This window comes from Canis lupus, chromosome 16 (genome assembly GCF_003254725.2).
Source record: "Canis lupus dingo isolate Sandy chromosome 16, ASM325472v2, whole genome shotgun sequence".
In the NCBI taxonomy this organism is placed as follows: domain Eukaryota; kingdom Metazoa; phylum Chordata; class Mammalia; order Carnivora; family Canidae; genus Canis; species Canis lupus.
Window position 1 is genome coordinate 23716392 of NC_064258.1, and position 18699 is coordinate 23735090.

General features: G+C 36.7%; 1 protein-coding gene across 4 annotated transcripts in view; it reads right to left on the reverse strand.

Annotated features, from left to right (window-relative positions):
- Positions 1-2546: 2546 nt before the first annotated feature.
- FNTA (farnesyltransferase, CAAX box, alpha) overlaps positions 2547-18699 on the reverse strand; it is a 28877-nt gene continuing 12724 nt past the window's right edge. The window contains exons 3-9 of one of the 4 annotated variants that reach the window (XM_025444215.3): positions 18327-18441; positions 14451-14555; positions 12010-12136; positions 9656-9804; positions 4683-4745; positions 3431-3602; positions 2547-3170 (exon numbers count right to left, since the gene is read on the reverse strand). In XM_025444215.3, coding sequence (XP_025300000.1) covers positions 3048-3170; positions 3431-3602; positions 4683-4745; positions 9656-9804; positions 12010-12136; positions 14451-14555; positions 18327-18441 — 854 coding nt within the window. In that variant the 3' untranslated portion in view covers positions 2547-3047. Of the gene's footprint in view, positions 3193-3430; positions 3603-3906; positions 4208-4682; positions 4746-9655; positions 9805-12009; positions 12137-14450; positions 14556-18326; positions 18442-18699 lie in introns of those variants that run through there. The other 3 variants (XM_049095021.1, XM_049095022.1, XM_025444330.3) reach the window with 3 other exon arrangements.

The following is an 18699-nucleotide window of genomic DNA, read 5'->3' on the forward strand; positions in this document are numbered from 1 at the left end:
TTCTAAGTTAATATTTAGGATATAACCAATCATAAAATTGAGTTTAAGGCTTATTAAATTTCTTAAAATTCACTTTAATTAATACGTTGATTTCATTAGCAAGCTCTGTAGTATTAAAAGCTGCCAGGCTTACCATGGTAGATTAAAATTTTCACTTGAAAGCTCAAATTTTATCACTGGCAACAAACTTCAGTTGTTTCCTATGACAAACTGAAGTGACAAACTCTTTGTTTATTTTAGAGAAAATCTATGCCAGCCATCCAAGGATGAATAACCAGTTCATCAATTGTTCTTTCAAGTAAAAGTGGTGTTCCATAAAGTGGCCTGTGTGGCCCACATCACAATTGTACAAATGCTTTTCCTCAAGACAACCAAAAAGACATGCTTTTTTTTTTTTAAAGATATGCTTTATGCACAAATTCAATCACATAAAGTATTGAAAAGACAGAGTATTGTGAATAAAATACATAATTACTGACTCATCAAAGATATTCTTCAGTGACTATACAGCAATGAAGAATACAACAGCTGCCAAGTACCACTGCCTTGTTTTTGTGTAAGGCACCAGTAGTTTTACCCATCATTGTTTTGCCCCAACAATGCAAACAGCAACACAGTGGCAGTGTTACTAGGCAAGTAGGTTTGAACTCGCAGACCCCTCCACAGATTGCCTGTTAATTAACATGGGTTACATGGGAAGGGAAGCTCATGTGCTTTCATGTCCTGCGAAAACTGTGCTGCCAGGTGTATGTGTCCATTGCCCAGTAGATGGTCCTCACCAGGATTAGCAGAGCCTAAAGTCATTATATACTTAAATCCTAGAGCCGCCTCACCTGATTCCATACCCACTAAGCAATCTTTTGATAAATGAATTAATTGCCACTTCAGGCAGAGAATGCTAAGTGATGAGGCTGATGCAACTGTTTGGTCTACTTCAGTTACATTTCTCAATGTATATTATGCTTTTTATTAAACAGTCTTGATGAGCTTTGTTAAGTCAGCAACTTTGAATTCAACCAATTCTGGGACACTGATGAGGTAGTTTCTGAGAGTAAATGCTATCTTGTAACTTGTCTGTACAGTTTTTGTTCCTTAGGACACCTTTTAAATTATCTGCATAAGGGGATCACTGGGTGGCGCAGTGGTTTAGCACCTGCCTTTGGCCCAGGGCACGATCCTAGAGACCCGGGATCGAATCCCACGTTGGGCTCCCGGTGCATGGAGCCTGCTTCTCCCTCTGCCTGTCTCTGCCCTTCTCTCTGTGTGTGACTATCATAAATTAAAAATAAATAAATAAATAATCTGCATAAGAATACTTCGTATGACAATTTTAAATAGAAAATCAGATTTTTTGAGTCTAAAAACAGCAAAATCCTATAAAATCTGAAAAATATTTCCTAAATTCTTCAGAAGCCTATTCCACCCTATATAGAGCTCTTTAATCATAGTTTGATGCTTTAAACATTGAAAAATTCTTTGCTGATAAAGTGAGATTATATGTAGGTATAGAGAACTAACTTGTTCAACATCTGAACTAACTCCATTTGAGCATGTCTTCCTGGATTTTAGAAAGCTATAAACTGTATTTTCCAGATTCCTTTGCAGTTAGTTTTAGATGTCATTTAGGTTACTTCCAATCCAATGCACTAAAGTGGGTGAGCCTTTAATTTGGAGCTGCATTACGCGAGAAAGGAAGCAGATGTACTCACATGCAATATGGTGGAGGTGGAATGTCCTAGAACTGGTAGCCTCATTCAGCAGTTTCCTGATCCTAGAACAGGCAACAGCAGTTTGATGTCCCAGTTCTGTAGTGTGGTTTTGGGATATATTTCTGAATGATCAGGCAATTATTCTGTGAGTTATCTATATACCTTAATAAATCCTATAGGTCTAAACTATCTTTTAAAAAATTTTATTTAGGGATCCCTGGGTGGCGCAGCGGTTTAGTGCCTGCCTTTGGCCCAGGGCGCGATCCTGGAGACTCAGGATCGAATCCCACGTCAGGCTCCCGGTGCATGGAGCCTGCTTCTCCCTCTGCCTATGTCTCTGCCTCTCTCTCTCTCTCTGTGTGACTATCATAAATTAAAAAAAAAAAAAAAAAATTAAAAAATTTTATTTAAATTCAATTTGCCAATATCTAACATCCAGTGCTCATCTCACCATGTAGGTCTAAACTACCTTGAGTAGACCTTGTTGAAGTCAGGAACTGACTAATTTGCCTTCTAATAACATTTCCTTTAACATGATCATGTTTCTGGGATGCCTGGGTGGCTCAGCGGTTGAGCGTCTGCCTTCAGCACAGGGCATGTTCCTGGAATCCCGGGATCAAGTCCCACATCAGGCTGCCTGGGGGAGCCTGGTTCTCCCTCTGCCTGTGTCTCTGCCTCTCTCATGAATAAATAAATAAAATTTTTAAAAAAGAGAGAGAGAGATCATGTTTCTGTAGTTTTATGACAATATTTTCTTTCTCAATGGCTTTTTCTAAGCTGAGACAACATCCATCGTACAAAAATACTATTAAAAAAAAACAAAAACAAACTACTATGTCAAGTTTTAGGATACATCTATAATTTTATTACAAAACCATTCTTTTGGCATTAGTTGGTTACAGTGATAGTAAGATACTGTGAGTGTGGCATAGCAGCTCTAATGTAACAGTTACATTCCCTGCTTCCTGAACCCAAATTTAAGTTACCTTATATCCATTACATACAAGTTACCTGCTTTCATTAATGCTGCAAATCCTGACACATATACTCTTTAGGGAGGAGCTGATGCTAAGGGATTAGAGTAAATGTTGATAATACTACAAAAGTTCCTTCATGGGACTTTCTTTTCCCTCCCCTCAAATTACTTTGCTTTAAAAGAATCAATTACTAGTCTGAATAGCAGCAGCACCCAAAGAGCATCACACTTAGTTCTGTTAAAAAGCAATACCTGTGCAATGCACATTTTGCACCACAGGCAAAGGGAATGATCGCTTTAAACTCCTGCATTAGAGTCTCTTAAAAAAATAAAAGCATTCCATCGAGTTCTTCCAGATGGTGTTATTGCTGTACATTTGTTGGTGGGTCACTCTCTGTGCTATGTTTGCTTTGAAGGGATCTTCCAATATATCTCCAATATTCCTTTCTTATAGTGTCCTTTTCTTTAGCTAGAATTTCACACAACTGAAAATGAAAAACAAAAATTCTTTAAAGATCATATGTAAATCAATCTCTAGGGCAAATGCTTTTGAGTCAACAGTTAAACTAAGATCATGTTCAAATGAGAGATATCATTATAATTATTTATCATGCTCACTGGTGATGTGTGTTTTATAGACCTGAGCTGAACTCCTGAGTGAACACACTGAAAAGGGCATGAATATAGTGGCACTGGGGAGGCTGAATTCTGAGACACCAAGGAGAGCAGAGTTCTACTGGCTTACCTCTAATGCTTTATTAAGAATGTCCTCCTTGTTGTCACATTGGTTTTCTAGCATGTCTTCATAGATATCCACGAGAAAGGCAATCAGGTAGGGGGAACTGTGACTTGGTTGTAAATCAAGTAACTGACTTAACAGATTGGGGTATCTGGAAAGACCACGATCCTGTAAAATCCTAAAAAAAGATTATTCTCAATTTTGAGAAGGAAGAACAAAAATAATAGATTAAGGAAAGATGACCTCTGTAACATGAACAAAAGGAGACTTTTTTTTTTTAAAGATTTAATTTTTATTTATTCATGAAAGACAGAGAGAGAGATGCAGAGGCACAGAGGGAGAAGCAGGCTCCATGCAGGGAGCCCAACGTGGGACTCAATCCTGGGTCTCCAGGATGAGGCCCTGGGCTGAAGGTGGCACTAAACCGCTTAGCCACCTGGGCTGCCCAGAGGAGACTTATTTTAAATGAAATTAAAACTAAATGAATTTTTTAAATTATGTAAGTTTTATTATGGATAATTTTCAGCTGAGTACAATTAGTTAAAAATAATGAAACTTAAAAGTGATCATTTATAACTCAAACTGCAACACACACAATTAAATCAGAAAATAAACCATCATCTTGAAATTACAAAGGAAGAAAACAGGAGAGATATTTCTGCTTCTTCTTGAGATGGTTCTTTATAGCTTATAGCTCTCCAGATCTTATAGGATTCATCTCCAAATGTGACTGGGCTCCAAACTTTATGCTTTTTGGGCCTGGTTTCCAGGGAGACCTCTAAGCTAAAAAAGGAGCCTGATTATATCAGTGGCCACTCGAGTGAAACCTTGTCAATTTAAGGAATGAAATTTGTAAAAGGAGATCTCTAGAATTGAAAATAGAAAGGCTGGCTATGCATCTGTGCAATCTGCTTTTAAATAGTTTGTTTTGTCTTTACTATGCTCCTGAGCTAAATAGAAGCTGTGTATATCCCATTCCTTGACATAAACACTATAGGATTCATAAATACAATTCTAATTGTATTACTGTTTAGCCATGGACTATTCTAAAAACTGTGCTGGTATGTGCTTGGGAGGTGAAGAGGATAGAAGGCACTGTTCTTGGGTGTTATCATCTTACACTGGTCTACTTCTCTTAGACCCAGAAAAATGGAAAATTCTTTAGTATCCTTTTGGAACCTAATTAACAGAACATATTCCATGATACATCACATCAATAGGTGGGTTTTATATAAAATAATCCAAAACTATTGCTTACCCTTTCAAATAGTTCCATGCGCTTTCATTATGCGGTACTAGTTTGATCATTTCCAGAGTGTACCTACAAGAAAAAGACCACAAAGAAATATGTATATAAATTTTAAGAGCAGTGGAATAATTAGAAATAGTTTTAATAAGACTGTGGCACAGCTTGGATATGTGCTTTCATCTATCTTAGTGGGCTGTGACTAGGTCTAGGTCATATCTAATTTAGAGAGAATCCTTCAAGTCTGCAGTTTTTCAATTCATAGTTACATTGTTCCTCCTTCCTGTAAATTTGTAACCAATTCAGGAAAGGATACCTAACTAACACAAAGGCTCAATTTACAACAGGAAAATGAACTGATGTGGGAGATTTCCTTTAATTTAGGCTTTCTCTTTGAAGAAAATGGCAGCTAAAACAAGAGGTTTTACTTTTATTGGTAAAACAATCTTGGCAAAGAGCCTAAGGTCTATTTATGCCCAACAAATCCTGAGTCATTAAAAAAGGAGAACTACATAATCTTAGGAGCTGTAATAATAAATAGCATGGAAATTGTATAGACAAAGAATAAAAATGAGAAATCAACACAAATGTGTACTTTTTATGTTCTAAAACAAGATTACTAATTATGATGTGATAACCAGTCAAAATGGACACTCCCTTTCTCTTCCCTTTAACCAGATTAAGTATAATTTAGATCTAATTACAACAAATTCCAAGGGAATACCAGAATTTAGCTTTACTACAGACTTGCTCAACTGAGTAAGTCACTGACTAAAGTTCAGTAATCTTGATATTATTGCAGAGCTGTTAGGACAGCATTTTTTTCAGAGTATAGTAGTCCCTCTTTCTCCACAGAGGATAGGTTCCCAAATGCCCAGTAGATGCCTGAAATCACAGAGTATCAAATTCTATATATGTTTTTTCCTATACACATACTTATGAAAAAGCTTAATTTATTGGCACACTAAGAGATTAAGAATAAAATAGAACAATTATAATATAGTCACTGTAATAAAAGTTATATGTAGTCTCTCTCAAAATACCTTTTTTTAAAAAAAGATTTTATTTGAGAGAGAGAGAGAGAGAGAAAGAGAGTGCAAGCAGGGGGAGTGGGAGAGGAAGAAGCAGGCTCCCTGCTGAGAAGGGAGCCCAACATGGGGCTTGATCCCAGCAATCTGGGATTATGACCGGATGAGCTGAAAGCAGATGTTTAACTGCTTGAGCCACCCAGGCACCCCTCAAAATATCTTACGAGACTGTAACTCATCCTTCTTGTAATGATTTAAGATAATGAAATGCCTAAATAATAAGATGAAGTGAGGTGAATGACAGGCATTGTGATGTAGCCTTAAGTTATACTACCTAATAATGTCTCACCATACACAGGGTCATCAGAGGATCACATGTTTCTGGACCACATTTGACTGTGAGTAACTGAAACCTCAGAAAGCAAAGCTGCAGGTAAGGGGGGGACTACTATAATGATAAACTCATTCAGCATTATGAAAAGGTTTTTTCTGACTATTTTTACATGATCTAATGTTTCCAGTTATTTTTCAAACTATGTCCCTGCATGTCTTTATTAATCATTGTAGAAGGCTTTTTTTTTTTTTTTAAGATTTTATTTATTCATGAGAGACAGGGAGAGAGGCAGAGTCACAGGCAGAGATAGAAGCAGGCTCCATGAAGGGAGCCCGATGTGGGACTCAATCCCAGGACCCCGGGATCACACCACGAGCTGAAGGCAGATGTTCAATAGCTGACCCAGCCAGCCATCCCTGTAGAGATTCTTAATCTCATTTTGGCAATACCTACAGAATTTTATCCACATACATATGCACTAAGGCATGATCTATCTTAATGGTTAAAATATACACTTTGAGGTCAGAGTGCCTAGCTTGTTTTGGTTTTGTTTTTCTAAGTTGTCTCTACACTCAACATGGGGCTTGAAGTCACAACCCTATGGGCTCACGACGCCAAGATCAAGAGTTGCATGCTCTATAAACTGAGCCCGCCAGGTGCTCCAGACTGCTTAGCTTCTAATCTTAGTCCTATCAATTATTATCTCTGTGCTCTTAGGTGCATTATAGAATGGTACTGAACCTCAAATTCTTCATCTGATATCTTACAGTGTTGTTATAAAAATTAAATAAGAATTCCTGGCATGTAGTAAATGCTTAATAAGTGGTAATGGGTGGGGCACCTGGGTGGCTCAGTTGGTTGAGCATCCAACTCTTGATGTCAGCTCAGGTCATGATCTCAAGGTCGTGGAATTGAGCCCTGTGTTGGTTTCCACAATCAGTGCAGAATCTGCTATAGATTCTCTCCCTCTCTCTCTAAATAAAATCTTTTAAAAATAAATAAATGGTAACTATTATTAACAGTACCAGTAGTACTCATGGAAATATGGCCATGATATATTAAATGAAAAAAATAAAACAATGTGCATAATACCACTGCCTAGGTTGCTGTGCATACCTGTTCGCAAACATACTTAATAAGGTTTGGAAGGACCCACACTAATGTAGCTCATTCTAAAGAATGGGGTATGGGAAGAGAGAGAGAGTAAGAGATTTTGATGTTTAAATTTATGCAATTCAGTACAATTTCCCCCTACAACTAGACTGCATTACTTTTATAATAAAAGGAAAAAGAAAATAATCAGGTAAATCCATATTCTTTAGAGTTAAAAAATTTAGTTAAATTCTAGTTAACTACAGCTACTCTTTGTATTTTAAATATTTTATTTATTTATTCATGAGAGACACATAGAGAGAGGGGCAGAGACATAAGCAGAGGGAGAAGTAGGCTCCCTCCTGGGAGCCCAATGTAGGACTCAATCCCAGGATCTCAGGATCATGACTGGAGCCAAAGGTAGAGACTCAACTGCTGAGCCACCAGGCGTCACGCTCTTTGCATTTTAAATTTTTTTTTTTTTTTTTTTTGCCTATCTTAGTGGTACTGACAAACCTTAATTATGGAAAACTCTTAGACTTTTTTAAAACAATTTTTAAAATATTTTATTTTTAAGTAATCTCTACAGTGAATATGGGGTCGAAGTCATGACACCCAGACCAAGAGAGTCTCATGTCCCACTAACTGAGCCAGCAGGCACCCCTGTAAAACTCTTAGATTCCTATTTCTGCTTCTATTTAGTAACAGAAAACCAGTGATTTTGCCTTTGAAGGCTATGAGAAGTTTCCATGTTTCACTCTTCATACTCAACGTTGAAGTATCTTGTTAAACCTAACCTAATGAAGTATGCTATAGTAAATAAAGAATATGTGGTATTTGAAATCCCTAATTATTAGTGGGTTAATTCAAGGAATAACCTGAAGCATTCTATCTTTTGGCAAGAAAGCTATTGAATTCTTTTAAGGATGACACTTTATTTCCTTCAGAATATTTTTGTTCTAATCCTCATGACACAATACCAATCCTAAATGAAAAAAAAAAGTAATTTATAGAGGGCTGGATAATGAGTCTGAATTTTCCCCACTAAAGCCCCAGTATTTAGGTTTAAGAATAATAAAATTGGGCAGCCCAGGTGGCTCAGCAGTTTAGCGCTGCCTTCAGCCCAGGGCGTGATCCTGGAGACCCAGGATCAAGTCCCAGGTCCAGCTCCCTTCATGGAGCCTGCTTCTCCCTCTGCCTATGTCTCTGCGCCGTGTTTCTCATGAATAAATAAATATATTTTTAAAAAAGAATAAAATAATTTCAGTAAGTTCACAGTTATCCCTCAGATCAATACTATTCAACAGAACTTGCTAGGATGATGAAAATGTTATCTGTGCTGCCCAATATAGTAGTCATTAGCCACACGTGGGTACTGAACCCCTGAGAAGTGATTCATACAACTGAGGAATGGAATTATGTGATTTTAATTAATTTGAATTTAAGTAGCCATATGTGGCTAGTGACTATCATATTAGTGCAACTTTGAAGAGCAGAGCAGTAAAAAGAAAGCATGAAACATGCTTGAGGGGTATTTGGCTGCTTCTGAAAGAAGCATGGAGCAGAAAGTTAATGTAGGACCCTGGATTATGACCTTTCTTCCTTTTTAATGTAAATCACCAGAACCCTATATAGAACAGATTAAAAGATAAGCTAGCTGGCCTGACCTAAGCAGAAGTAATAAAAAGGGTGATGAAGGCAGACAGTTGTAAAAATCAGCTATTCCCAGGAGCTGTAATATTTATTTTTAACTTTTTAAAAGTTCTAGGCCCAATGTGGGGCTTAAAACTCACAACCCTGAGATTAAGAGTTGCATGCTCTACTGAGTCAGCCAGGTGCCCCTTGTTTTACTTTTGTAATTCAAATTATGACTGTGTTGTCATCAGTCTATAAAAACAATAAATATGCTCAAATATAAGACAGAAAAAAACAAAGTCAGAAAAGAAGTGGCTATTAATGTGTATAGATATTAATATTCATTCTAATTCAAAGAATTCTAGCGCTTATAACAGCTTTTTGTATGTTAAAGCAGTAGTTTTCAAATAGGGATGGTTTTACCCCACAGGGGACATTTGGCAATGTATAGGGACATTTTTGTTTGTCATAACTTGAGGGGAGGGGATTCCTGCTGTTACATCCTGACAGGACGTAAAGGCCAGGAATGCTGCTAAACATTCTACATACAGTGTACAGGACATCCCCCCACCAAACCCTGCACAGAAGAAAATGGCACCTGGGGGCTATTATCTAAAGGGCAGCAGAATTTAGTGCGATAGTTTTAAAATAAAGCTGATTTCTTTTCAATCTGTGGTAACAACAATATTTCAAGAAACTTAAGACATTACAATGTAGAGGTATATTATAGTATCTATAAATTGGCGTTAGAGATTTCATCTAAGCATTCTATCCTCTTAGTTCAAGGAGGGCAGGATCAGGGCCAGTCTTTATCTTTGTTGGGTCCCCAATGCCTTAGACATAATAGGCACACAAATATTCATTTAATGAGTGAACAAGTGAAGGAGATTACTAACTGGACTTCTCTCTCCAATATAGCACGATCATTGTAGCCAGTGGTGTTAGAAATTACGAAGTATCTTTGGTTCCATACAGAGTTATTTCTCACATCCTCTTTAAGAAGTTGGTCTACATACTGCAGCTCATTATCCCAAAGTTTAAATTCCTAAGAGAAAATAAAAAATACCCAATTAGAAATGTCACATTTTTTTTTAATATTTTATTTTTAGGTAAACTCCATACTCAACGTGGGATTCAAACTCATAACCCCAAGAAAGAGTCACACATGCTCCTCTGAGTCAGCCAGGTGCCCCTAGAAATGTCCCATTTTAATAAAAAATATAAATAAATAAAATTTCAGCTAAGCTAGGCAGAACTGAAGATGTAGAACTTATCACATATTTGGAGGAAAGTGACAATTGCAGGTCAAGGAAATGAAGGGGAAAAGAAGTCATCAAAGACAAAGGGATGGTCACAAAGAAGGAAAAAAATAAGGAAGAGTGAGCAAAGTGGCCTATGATTCAGTACCATCTTCTTTTTTTTTTTTTTTTTTTTAAAGATTTTATTTATTTATTCATGAGAAACACACAGAGACAGAGACAGAGACACAGGCAGAGGGAGAAGCAGGCTCCATGCAGGGAGCCCGACACGGGACTCAATTCTGGGACTCCAGGATCATGCCCTGGGCCGAAGGCAGGCGTTAAACCACTGAGCCACCCAGGGATCCTCCTCAGTGTCATGTTCTTATGAACAATTTATATACCAAGAGGCATGTTTATACTATTTAAACAGACCGAAGAATTACTCTAAAAGACTAAATCACAGGCTTAGGTAACTAAATGCTTATGCATTATTTAAGGTGAAAATTTAGAGGGGGAAAAAAAATTAAACTCAGAAAATGATTAATTATAGTATAGTAATTCAGTGGATTTGATAGGAATACAGAATATTAAGTAAAAAGGAAGTATTAAGAATGCATATATATGATAAAGTGACATTAAAATACATGTGGAGAAATATAAACAGCTTGATTTAAATACAAATTTTTACATTATAAGGTTATTTTAATTTAAAAACTATGGGAAAGGGCAGCCTGGGTGGCTCAGTGGTTTAGTGCCACTTCAGCCCAGGGCCTGATCCTGGAGACCCGGGATCGAGTCCCACATCGGGCTCCCTGCATGGAGCCTGCTTCTCCCTTTGCCTGTGTCTGCCTCTCTCTCTCTGTGTCTTTCATGAATAAATAAATAAAATCTTTAAAAAATATATTGTTTTAAATCTCTTTATTATTCAACTTTAATGAAACAGCTTATTAAGCAAACAAGGGCTACACAAGATATGCAAAACTGCCTTTTAGAGAATGGGAGAGATGTTTATATACTGATTTGATCTCTTCATTTGATCCCTTACATAAATATGAAAATAAATATAGGGGCAGCCCGGGTGGCTCAGTGGTTTAGTGCCGCCTTCAGCCCAGGGCCTGATCCTGGAGACCTGGGATCGAGTCTCACATCAGGCTCCCTGCCTGGAGCCGGCTTCTTCCTCTGCCTGTGTCTCTGCCTTTTTCTCTGTGTCTCTCATGAATAAATAAATAAAATCTTAAAAAAAAAAAAAAAAAAAACTGTTTAAAAATATATATATATATAAACAAATAAAAAGAATTTCATGAAAAACAAAAATACCAAGTATCTTTAGAAAATGTATGCCTTTAATGAAATCCAGAAAAGTTTAAATTTTTAAGTAAGAAAAAAATTTGTGAGCTACTCTTGATATAAAGAATAGTATACAAAGTAGCAATCACTGGAAAAAATTCATAGGAAACAACACTAGAATTGTTTGCTGGAATACATAAAATGCCCAGAGTGGGAGTTACAACTATTCTCTTCTATTCAGGGTTTAGCCTAAAATTTTAGCAAGTGGGCAGAAATAAAATTATGACTGTAAAATTGTATTCCAAAGTTTATGTATGCAAAAACCCCAATAGGTACCATGCCCTTGTTAATTAAAATAACAGCTGTATTAACAGATTACAACTACCTTTCCTATTCAATTTGCTAGTAAATATAAGATGTGATACAAATTCAATCTAAGAAATACAAGTTAAAAAAAACAAACAAAAAAAGAAATACAAAAGTTGCTATTATTCTTCTTTAATTACTTACAATACTTACAATGAGAGATTCTAAGATTAATCAACATGAAGGATGTCAGGTCTTAAATAAGTGTCTTAATATTTCTTAGTCATTATATATTGTTTGTAACGATCTATATGTATATTTCAGTTCAGGAGTATACTTATAATTCAACAGTAATTTTAATTATTTAATCCAGTTAAAACATAATCTGAAAAATATTGTAACAAGAAAGGCCATACCTGGATAACCCATTGTCGATGTTGCCAGGCATGATAATTCTTTGCATCCTGATTAAGAATATCAGCAATAAACTCAAGCTCCTGAGATGGATCTTTTAGCCATTCCACTAATACTCGCCTATGATGCCTAAAGCAGGGAGAAGAAAGAACTTTTGTGTTAATGCGTCCAAGAACTGAAGTATCAACTGCGTGTGTTGTACTCTGCGATGTGGAGGAAAACTCAAAAAACAGAAATTCACCACTAATTCTCTCTATACTGGAGAGAAAAGGTACAAAGGAGAAACATTAGGAGGGAAAAATTCCAGAACGCTAAGTAAGAACAGTTGAGAAACATAAAACAGTGATTTGTGTATAAAATGAAATTAGATACTTAGTTTTAAGGAAGATTAATTTCAAGCTAAATCTGAAGTAATCTTTTGACAACCACAAAATCCTGTCAAAGAATCTGAAACACTCCCAGATGGCATAATGAGACTATAGGAAATGTGATACTACTTAATCAAGTATAAAAGCTCCTCTGATTATAAATAAGCTTTCAGTTTTTAAGTCCACAGCATCACCATACAAGCAACTGCTCATTCCACCAACTCGTGGGCAAATCTGAATTCACTTCTACTTTGGCAAGTAGCTATGACAAGTTATAAGTTTATCAAGCCCCACATTGGGTGTAGAGCTTACTAAATAAATAAATAGGTAAATGGTGTGATATGGGAGTTATATCTCAGTAAGACTTTAAAAAAATTCAAAAAAATTTCATTAGTATTCAATATATTAAAATTGAGTAGGAGTGATGGGAAAAGGGGAAAGATTTCATGTTTAATGAATGACATATTCTACATGCACAGAAAACTTAAAAATTCATCTTATACAATATTAAGATGGCAAGAGGGCAGCCTGGGTGGCTCAGCGGTTTAGCGCCGCCTTTGGCACAGGGCGTGATCCTGGAGACCCAGGATCGAGTTCCACGTCGGGCTCCCTGTGTGGAGCCTGCTTCTCCCTCTGCCTGTGTCTCTGCCTCTCTCTCTCTCTCTCTGTGTCCCTCATGAATAAATAAAATTAAAAAAAAAAAAAAAAAAAAGACAGCAAGATACTACCAAGAGGAAGATCCTAGAGGAAAAGTCTTCTGAATTTATTTCAGAAATCTTCCAAGTTAATGAACATTAGTAATAATTTATTTTTCTAGGTTCCTGGTAAACTCTGTAATTTAGGAAAAACTCAGGATCAGGTCCTTCGGCATGTCAGGCTAACCTTCACCAGTACCACCACCTCTTCCTCCACATCCAAAATAACAGCAACTACAGCGGCTTCCATTCAAGGAGTGCTCACTATATGCTGGTACCATTCAAACTCTATTTCTTTCCTATTTGTTCTCTGTCCTCTTGCTCCATAATGCCTCCTTTTTCCCCACTGTGTTCTTTTCCCCTCACCCATAATAATCGCTATGGTTTTGTCTATAGTAATTTAAGGCTTAGTTTCTAGAACAAATACCTCTGTAAAACACTGTACACCATTGCAGTTTTCACACTGCACTGTAAAAGAACTGGCTTTATTATCTGCTTTTCCTGTTGGGACTGTGTAGCTCATCTTTGTCTCCCTAGCATCAATAAAAAAAGTTTGAATAAACGAATGAAAGATCAAATACCAGAAAACCACTTTTTATAACATACTGGATAGAAAACATTTAAAAAAAAAAAAAAAAGAAAGAAAACATTTTTCAGATTCTTTACTCAAAAATCTTCCACCAGTATTATATGCTAATGTCAAAATTTTAAATAACAATAGCAGCACACATATTTGAGTGTTAACTAGAAGTTAGGCACCACTTGAAGCACTAAACATAAAATTATCTCATTTAGGAGTGCCTGGGTGGCTCAGTTGGTTAAGTGTTTGACTCTTGATTTCGGCTCAGGTCATGATCTCAGGGTCATGAAATCCAGGGGCTCCTTGCTGGGTGGGTGTGAAGGCTGCTTAAGAGTCTCTGTCTCCAAAAAGAAAAAAAAAAAAAAGAGTCTCTGTCTCTCTCTTTCTACCTCTGGACCCACCTCTCTCTCTCTCTCTCTCTCTCTCTCTCTCTCGCTCTCTTAAAAGAAAATCTCATTTAATCCTCATAACAGGGCAGCCTGGTGGCTCAGCGGTGTAGCGCTGCCTTCAGCCCAGGGCCTGGGATCGAGTCCCACGTCGGGCTCCCTACATGGAGCCTGCTTCTGTCTCTGCCTGTGTCTCTGCCTGTGTCTCTGCCTCTCTCTCTCTCTGTGTGTCTCTCATTAATAAATACATTCTTTAAAAAAAAAATCCTCATAACAATCCTATGAGACAGGTAACATTAACTCCAATACAAAGTGATAAAATTATAAAGAAACAAACAATTCCCTATAATCTCATCACCCAATGGGCAGGTAATATTTGCATAGTGACATATTTCCTTTCTATTTTCATCTTACCAAACTTGATAGTTTTTAGGCTGTTCCTCAATTATCGCAGTGATGTAGTTCATTTCTTCATGCAGATCCTTTTGAAGTGACTTTAAGAGAACTCTCCGAAAATGCCTATAGCAAGCATCAAGCATTTTCTCATTAATCCATATAAACTGCCTACCACAATATTTGATAAAACTAAAACAGACACACTTCTTTTGTTGGTAGGTATTCTATATAACCAATAATTTAGTAATGTAACTGTGTATGGTTGTCCAAATTCATACAACTATCTTGTGATTGGAAGAATCAAGCAATTTGAAGTAAAAATAGTGAAATGCAACAAATGTTGAGAGAGGAGAAAAAGACAAACAACTAATGATTATTTTCAGGTAACACTCTGATTACCAGTGTTCTATTATAGGAGAATCAAACACCTCTCTTTCCTTATAATATTTCCCTATATGGTACAGCTTGTTTAGATTTAATATTCATATAATAAATTAATTCCATTACAAACATTATCAAATATTTTAATTTTAGAGCCACCACAAATACGCTATTTATAAATGAAACAAGTTTCTCTTAATGTCTTCATAGGTAGAATCAAATCATTAAAAAACTTTTTCTCTAAAAACATGATTATTAGTTCTGGTCTATTTTTACTTCAAAATTTCCAACTCAATGTATAACAAAAGAAAAACAGCTGCTTTAAAAGTTATCTTTTAAAATGAAATGCTAACTAGGACAGATAACAGTATTTTTCTATTTTATTAGTTTAAGGAAAATTAGATTTCATAAAGCATGGACATAAGCAGCTTGGTTTAGATGAGTAATGTTATCAGGTATAACTAACTGCCTTTAAAAAACTAGCACATAAACTTAGGAAATTTTAAAATGCATCCTAAGTTACTTTGTGTTACGTACAGTCAGGAATCTCTTAAAAGATAAGAAAGTGCTTATCAGACATATAAGATAATAGAATACCATACTAAGAATTCCAGTGAAACACGGTAGATTAATTGGATGAGTTTATCCTGACACCCTAATAAAACCCCACAAAAATGATAGTAAAGAAATGAAGAACAGTATAAATGCACAAAGACAAAGAGAATTAGGGGGTAATAAGTCAAGGGATACCACAGCAACTAGAAGAGGTCAACAAAATTATGGAAAATGGTAAGTTGACAGACAAGTTTTAATGGACTTTGAAAAACAAAGTGCTAAAAACCTGTCAACAGGAAAGAAAGGTTCAGAAATCAGGTGTTAGGTATCCCCAAAATTGGGCATCAAAGATGGGGTTAAGAACAGTGTAAAATCTACAAGAGCCCTTAGCAGCCAAGATCCCTCCCCTAACTTAATCAGAGAGGTGATGGAATCTACTAGTCTGGTGTGAGGTAACAGAAAAAATATATATAGGTCTCTGCACCTGATTCCTGGCACTCCTGAAACACTCAGGAATTCCTAAGTGAGAAGAGCACTAAAAGCGGGGCACCTGGGTGGCTCAGTGGTTAAGCCTGCCAAGTCTGCCTTTGGCTCAGGTCATGATCCTGGGGTCCTGAGATCCAGCCCACATCGGGCTCCTGCTTAGCGTGGAGTCTGCTTCTCTCTTTCCCTCTACCCCTTATCCTACTCATGTTTGTACATGCTCTCCCAAATGAATAAAATCTCAAAAAAAAAAAAAAATGAGCACAAAATTATTCTATTGAGGCTACTCTGGGTGGCTGCTTAGATGGCTCCTAGTCACCACAAAGACCAAACCTTATCAGAAGCTTGGAATTACCAGTCCCACCTCCCACTGTCTGGACAGGGGAGAGAGACTAGAAACAGTTAATAATTGATCATGCTTACTTAAGGGACCCTCCAGAGAACCCCAATACAAGGGGGTTTGGAGTTTCTAGGTAGGTGAACCTATCCATGTTCTAGGAGAGAACATACCCTCCTCAATGACAAAAGATCCTGAACTTGGGACCCTCTCATCAGGCCTTGCCCTATACATGTCTTCATCTGTATCCTTTTATCACATCCTTTAATAACTGGTAAACATAAGCAATGGTTTTCCTGAGTTCTGTGAGCCACTCCAGCAAATTAACTGAACCCTAGGAAAGGGTCATGGGGCTGATTTATAGCCCACTAGTTAGAAGCTTAGGTGACAACTGGATTTGCAATTAGCATCTGAGTTGGGGGCAGTTTTACAAGACTGAGCCCTTAACCAGTGCAGTCTGATATTATCTCAATGTCAGGTAGTTAGACAATGTCTGGTGGACAATGTCAGAACTGAGTTAAATTGTAGGACACACAGCTGGTATGAGAGAGAACTGCCTCGTAGGAGAAACACCAGAGCCATTTGATGACCAGAAATGTCAGAAGTGAAGCATTTTGTGTGAAAGAAAAGGAGACACACAGGAGGATAACTGTGGTTCTTTCTAAAAACCTGGCAAGACACAGCTGGCTTTACTCTCTGGAAAAATCTGAAGCAGAAAGGAGTATCAGACACAGAGGAATACAGGGTGAGGAAAAGGACTGGAAACTGGGAAATTTAAAACATTAATATACTAAAAACAGCTGAGAACCCCCACCCCTAACCAATCTCCCCCCCTGCCTGACCCCAACAACTATGGCAGCCAAACATATACTCCTCAGGCAATAATCAGATGACTCTTCTTTGGAGGAACAAACTAGCCACAAGAAGAGATCTGGAATTGCTGACATGTGAAGATTTTGCACAAACAGCCACATCTCCAGAACTCACTAACCTCACAGTGAAGCTCGCCAGTTGACAAGTCCTGCCACATACAGAGCTTCCAATCAGGATTTTTCCTGCCTCTATTATAAGTTTGAAAGGAGAGTCAAGGACTTGAGAAAAATATTTACGTGAAAGAAAAAGACCAAAATGAACACAGAAAAATGAAAATATATCACACATCTATGAAATAAAAGACAAGATGCTATTAAAAAATATTCAGAAAACAAAAAAGAACTTTGGAAATTAGAAATTTTTGAGTGTCAACAGAAATCAGAAGAAATATCTCAAACATAAATGAAAAGACAAAGAAATGAAAATAGGAAAAAACAATAAAAAAGGTACCACGTGCAACTAAAGAAAAAAGCATTCCAGAAAGAAAAAACACAGGGAAGAGAAACAAAATTATTGAAAAAACATTAAAAAATTCTCTGGACCTACTTAAAGGTTTAAATGAAATAACAGGAATCTTCTCAAGAGAAGCTAAAGGAAACAGAAAATGAGGTTTAAAATTCTGAAGGAAAATGATTTCTAATAGAATTCTACTAAGAAAATTGAGAAGAAACTAAAGACACTTTTCAATATATAAAATCTCACAAATGATTTCCCACATATCCTTGTATAATTTCTCTTCTACTCAAGGATGTGGTCAATAAAACAAGAGAATAAATGAAGAAAGAGAAAGAGGTCGGGTCTGGAGACAGGGGATCAAATGCATGAAAGGGCTGGAGACTAGATGTGCAGTGCTGACACTGGTGAAAAAGAAAAAAAAGGAGCTGAAAGATTACCTGTTGTGTTCAGTAGTAACGACACATTTTACACATATCAGAGAGCCTGGGAGACAATTACTTAGTGGCACAAAGAAAACGAAATGAAACAAAAAAAAGGCAATCTGTTAAAAGGAATGTACTCTGAAATACTATAAAATAGGGGTCATCATATTTAATATGCAGGTTAACTTAAGGAAAAACAGCTAAGATTTCTTATCTCTGGGGAGTGGGACCCTGGTAGTGAGAAGGAAGGGGGCAGAGAATGCCATTTTTTATTCAGTCTCTGACTTTAAAACTCATAGTGTGAATTATTATGATGATAACAAAGTTAAGGAAAAAAAGAGCCATCTGAACTAAAACATAAGACATTTAATGATGACTGGTACTTACCACACTGTGTAATTGGCTGCATTTAACTCAATAGCATCTCTGGTTAGTTTAAAAGCTCGTTCACTTCTTTCATCACGCTGCAGAACAGCCCGGAAATAATCATAAACATCTCTAACTGGGGACAGAGCATACAACTGCATTAGAACTATCTTTCTTATTTAAACTTAGTACTATAATACAAAATGCTGTTACATTTTATAAGGAAAGATATTCAATTTATATCACAACAATAAGCAAACGAAAGTCAAATGACTATATGAATGCCAGAGAATGCTTTAGTTTAAAAGGCACAATATATGTGTGACTATACTTCTCGTTCATGTGTACATACAGAGCCTAATAACCAAATTCCTAATCTCTGAAAGACGTTATG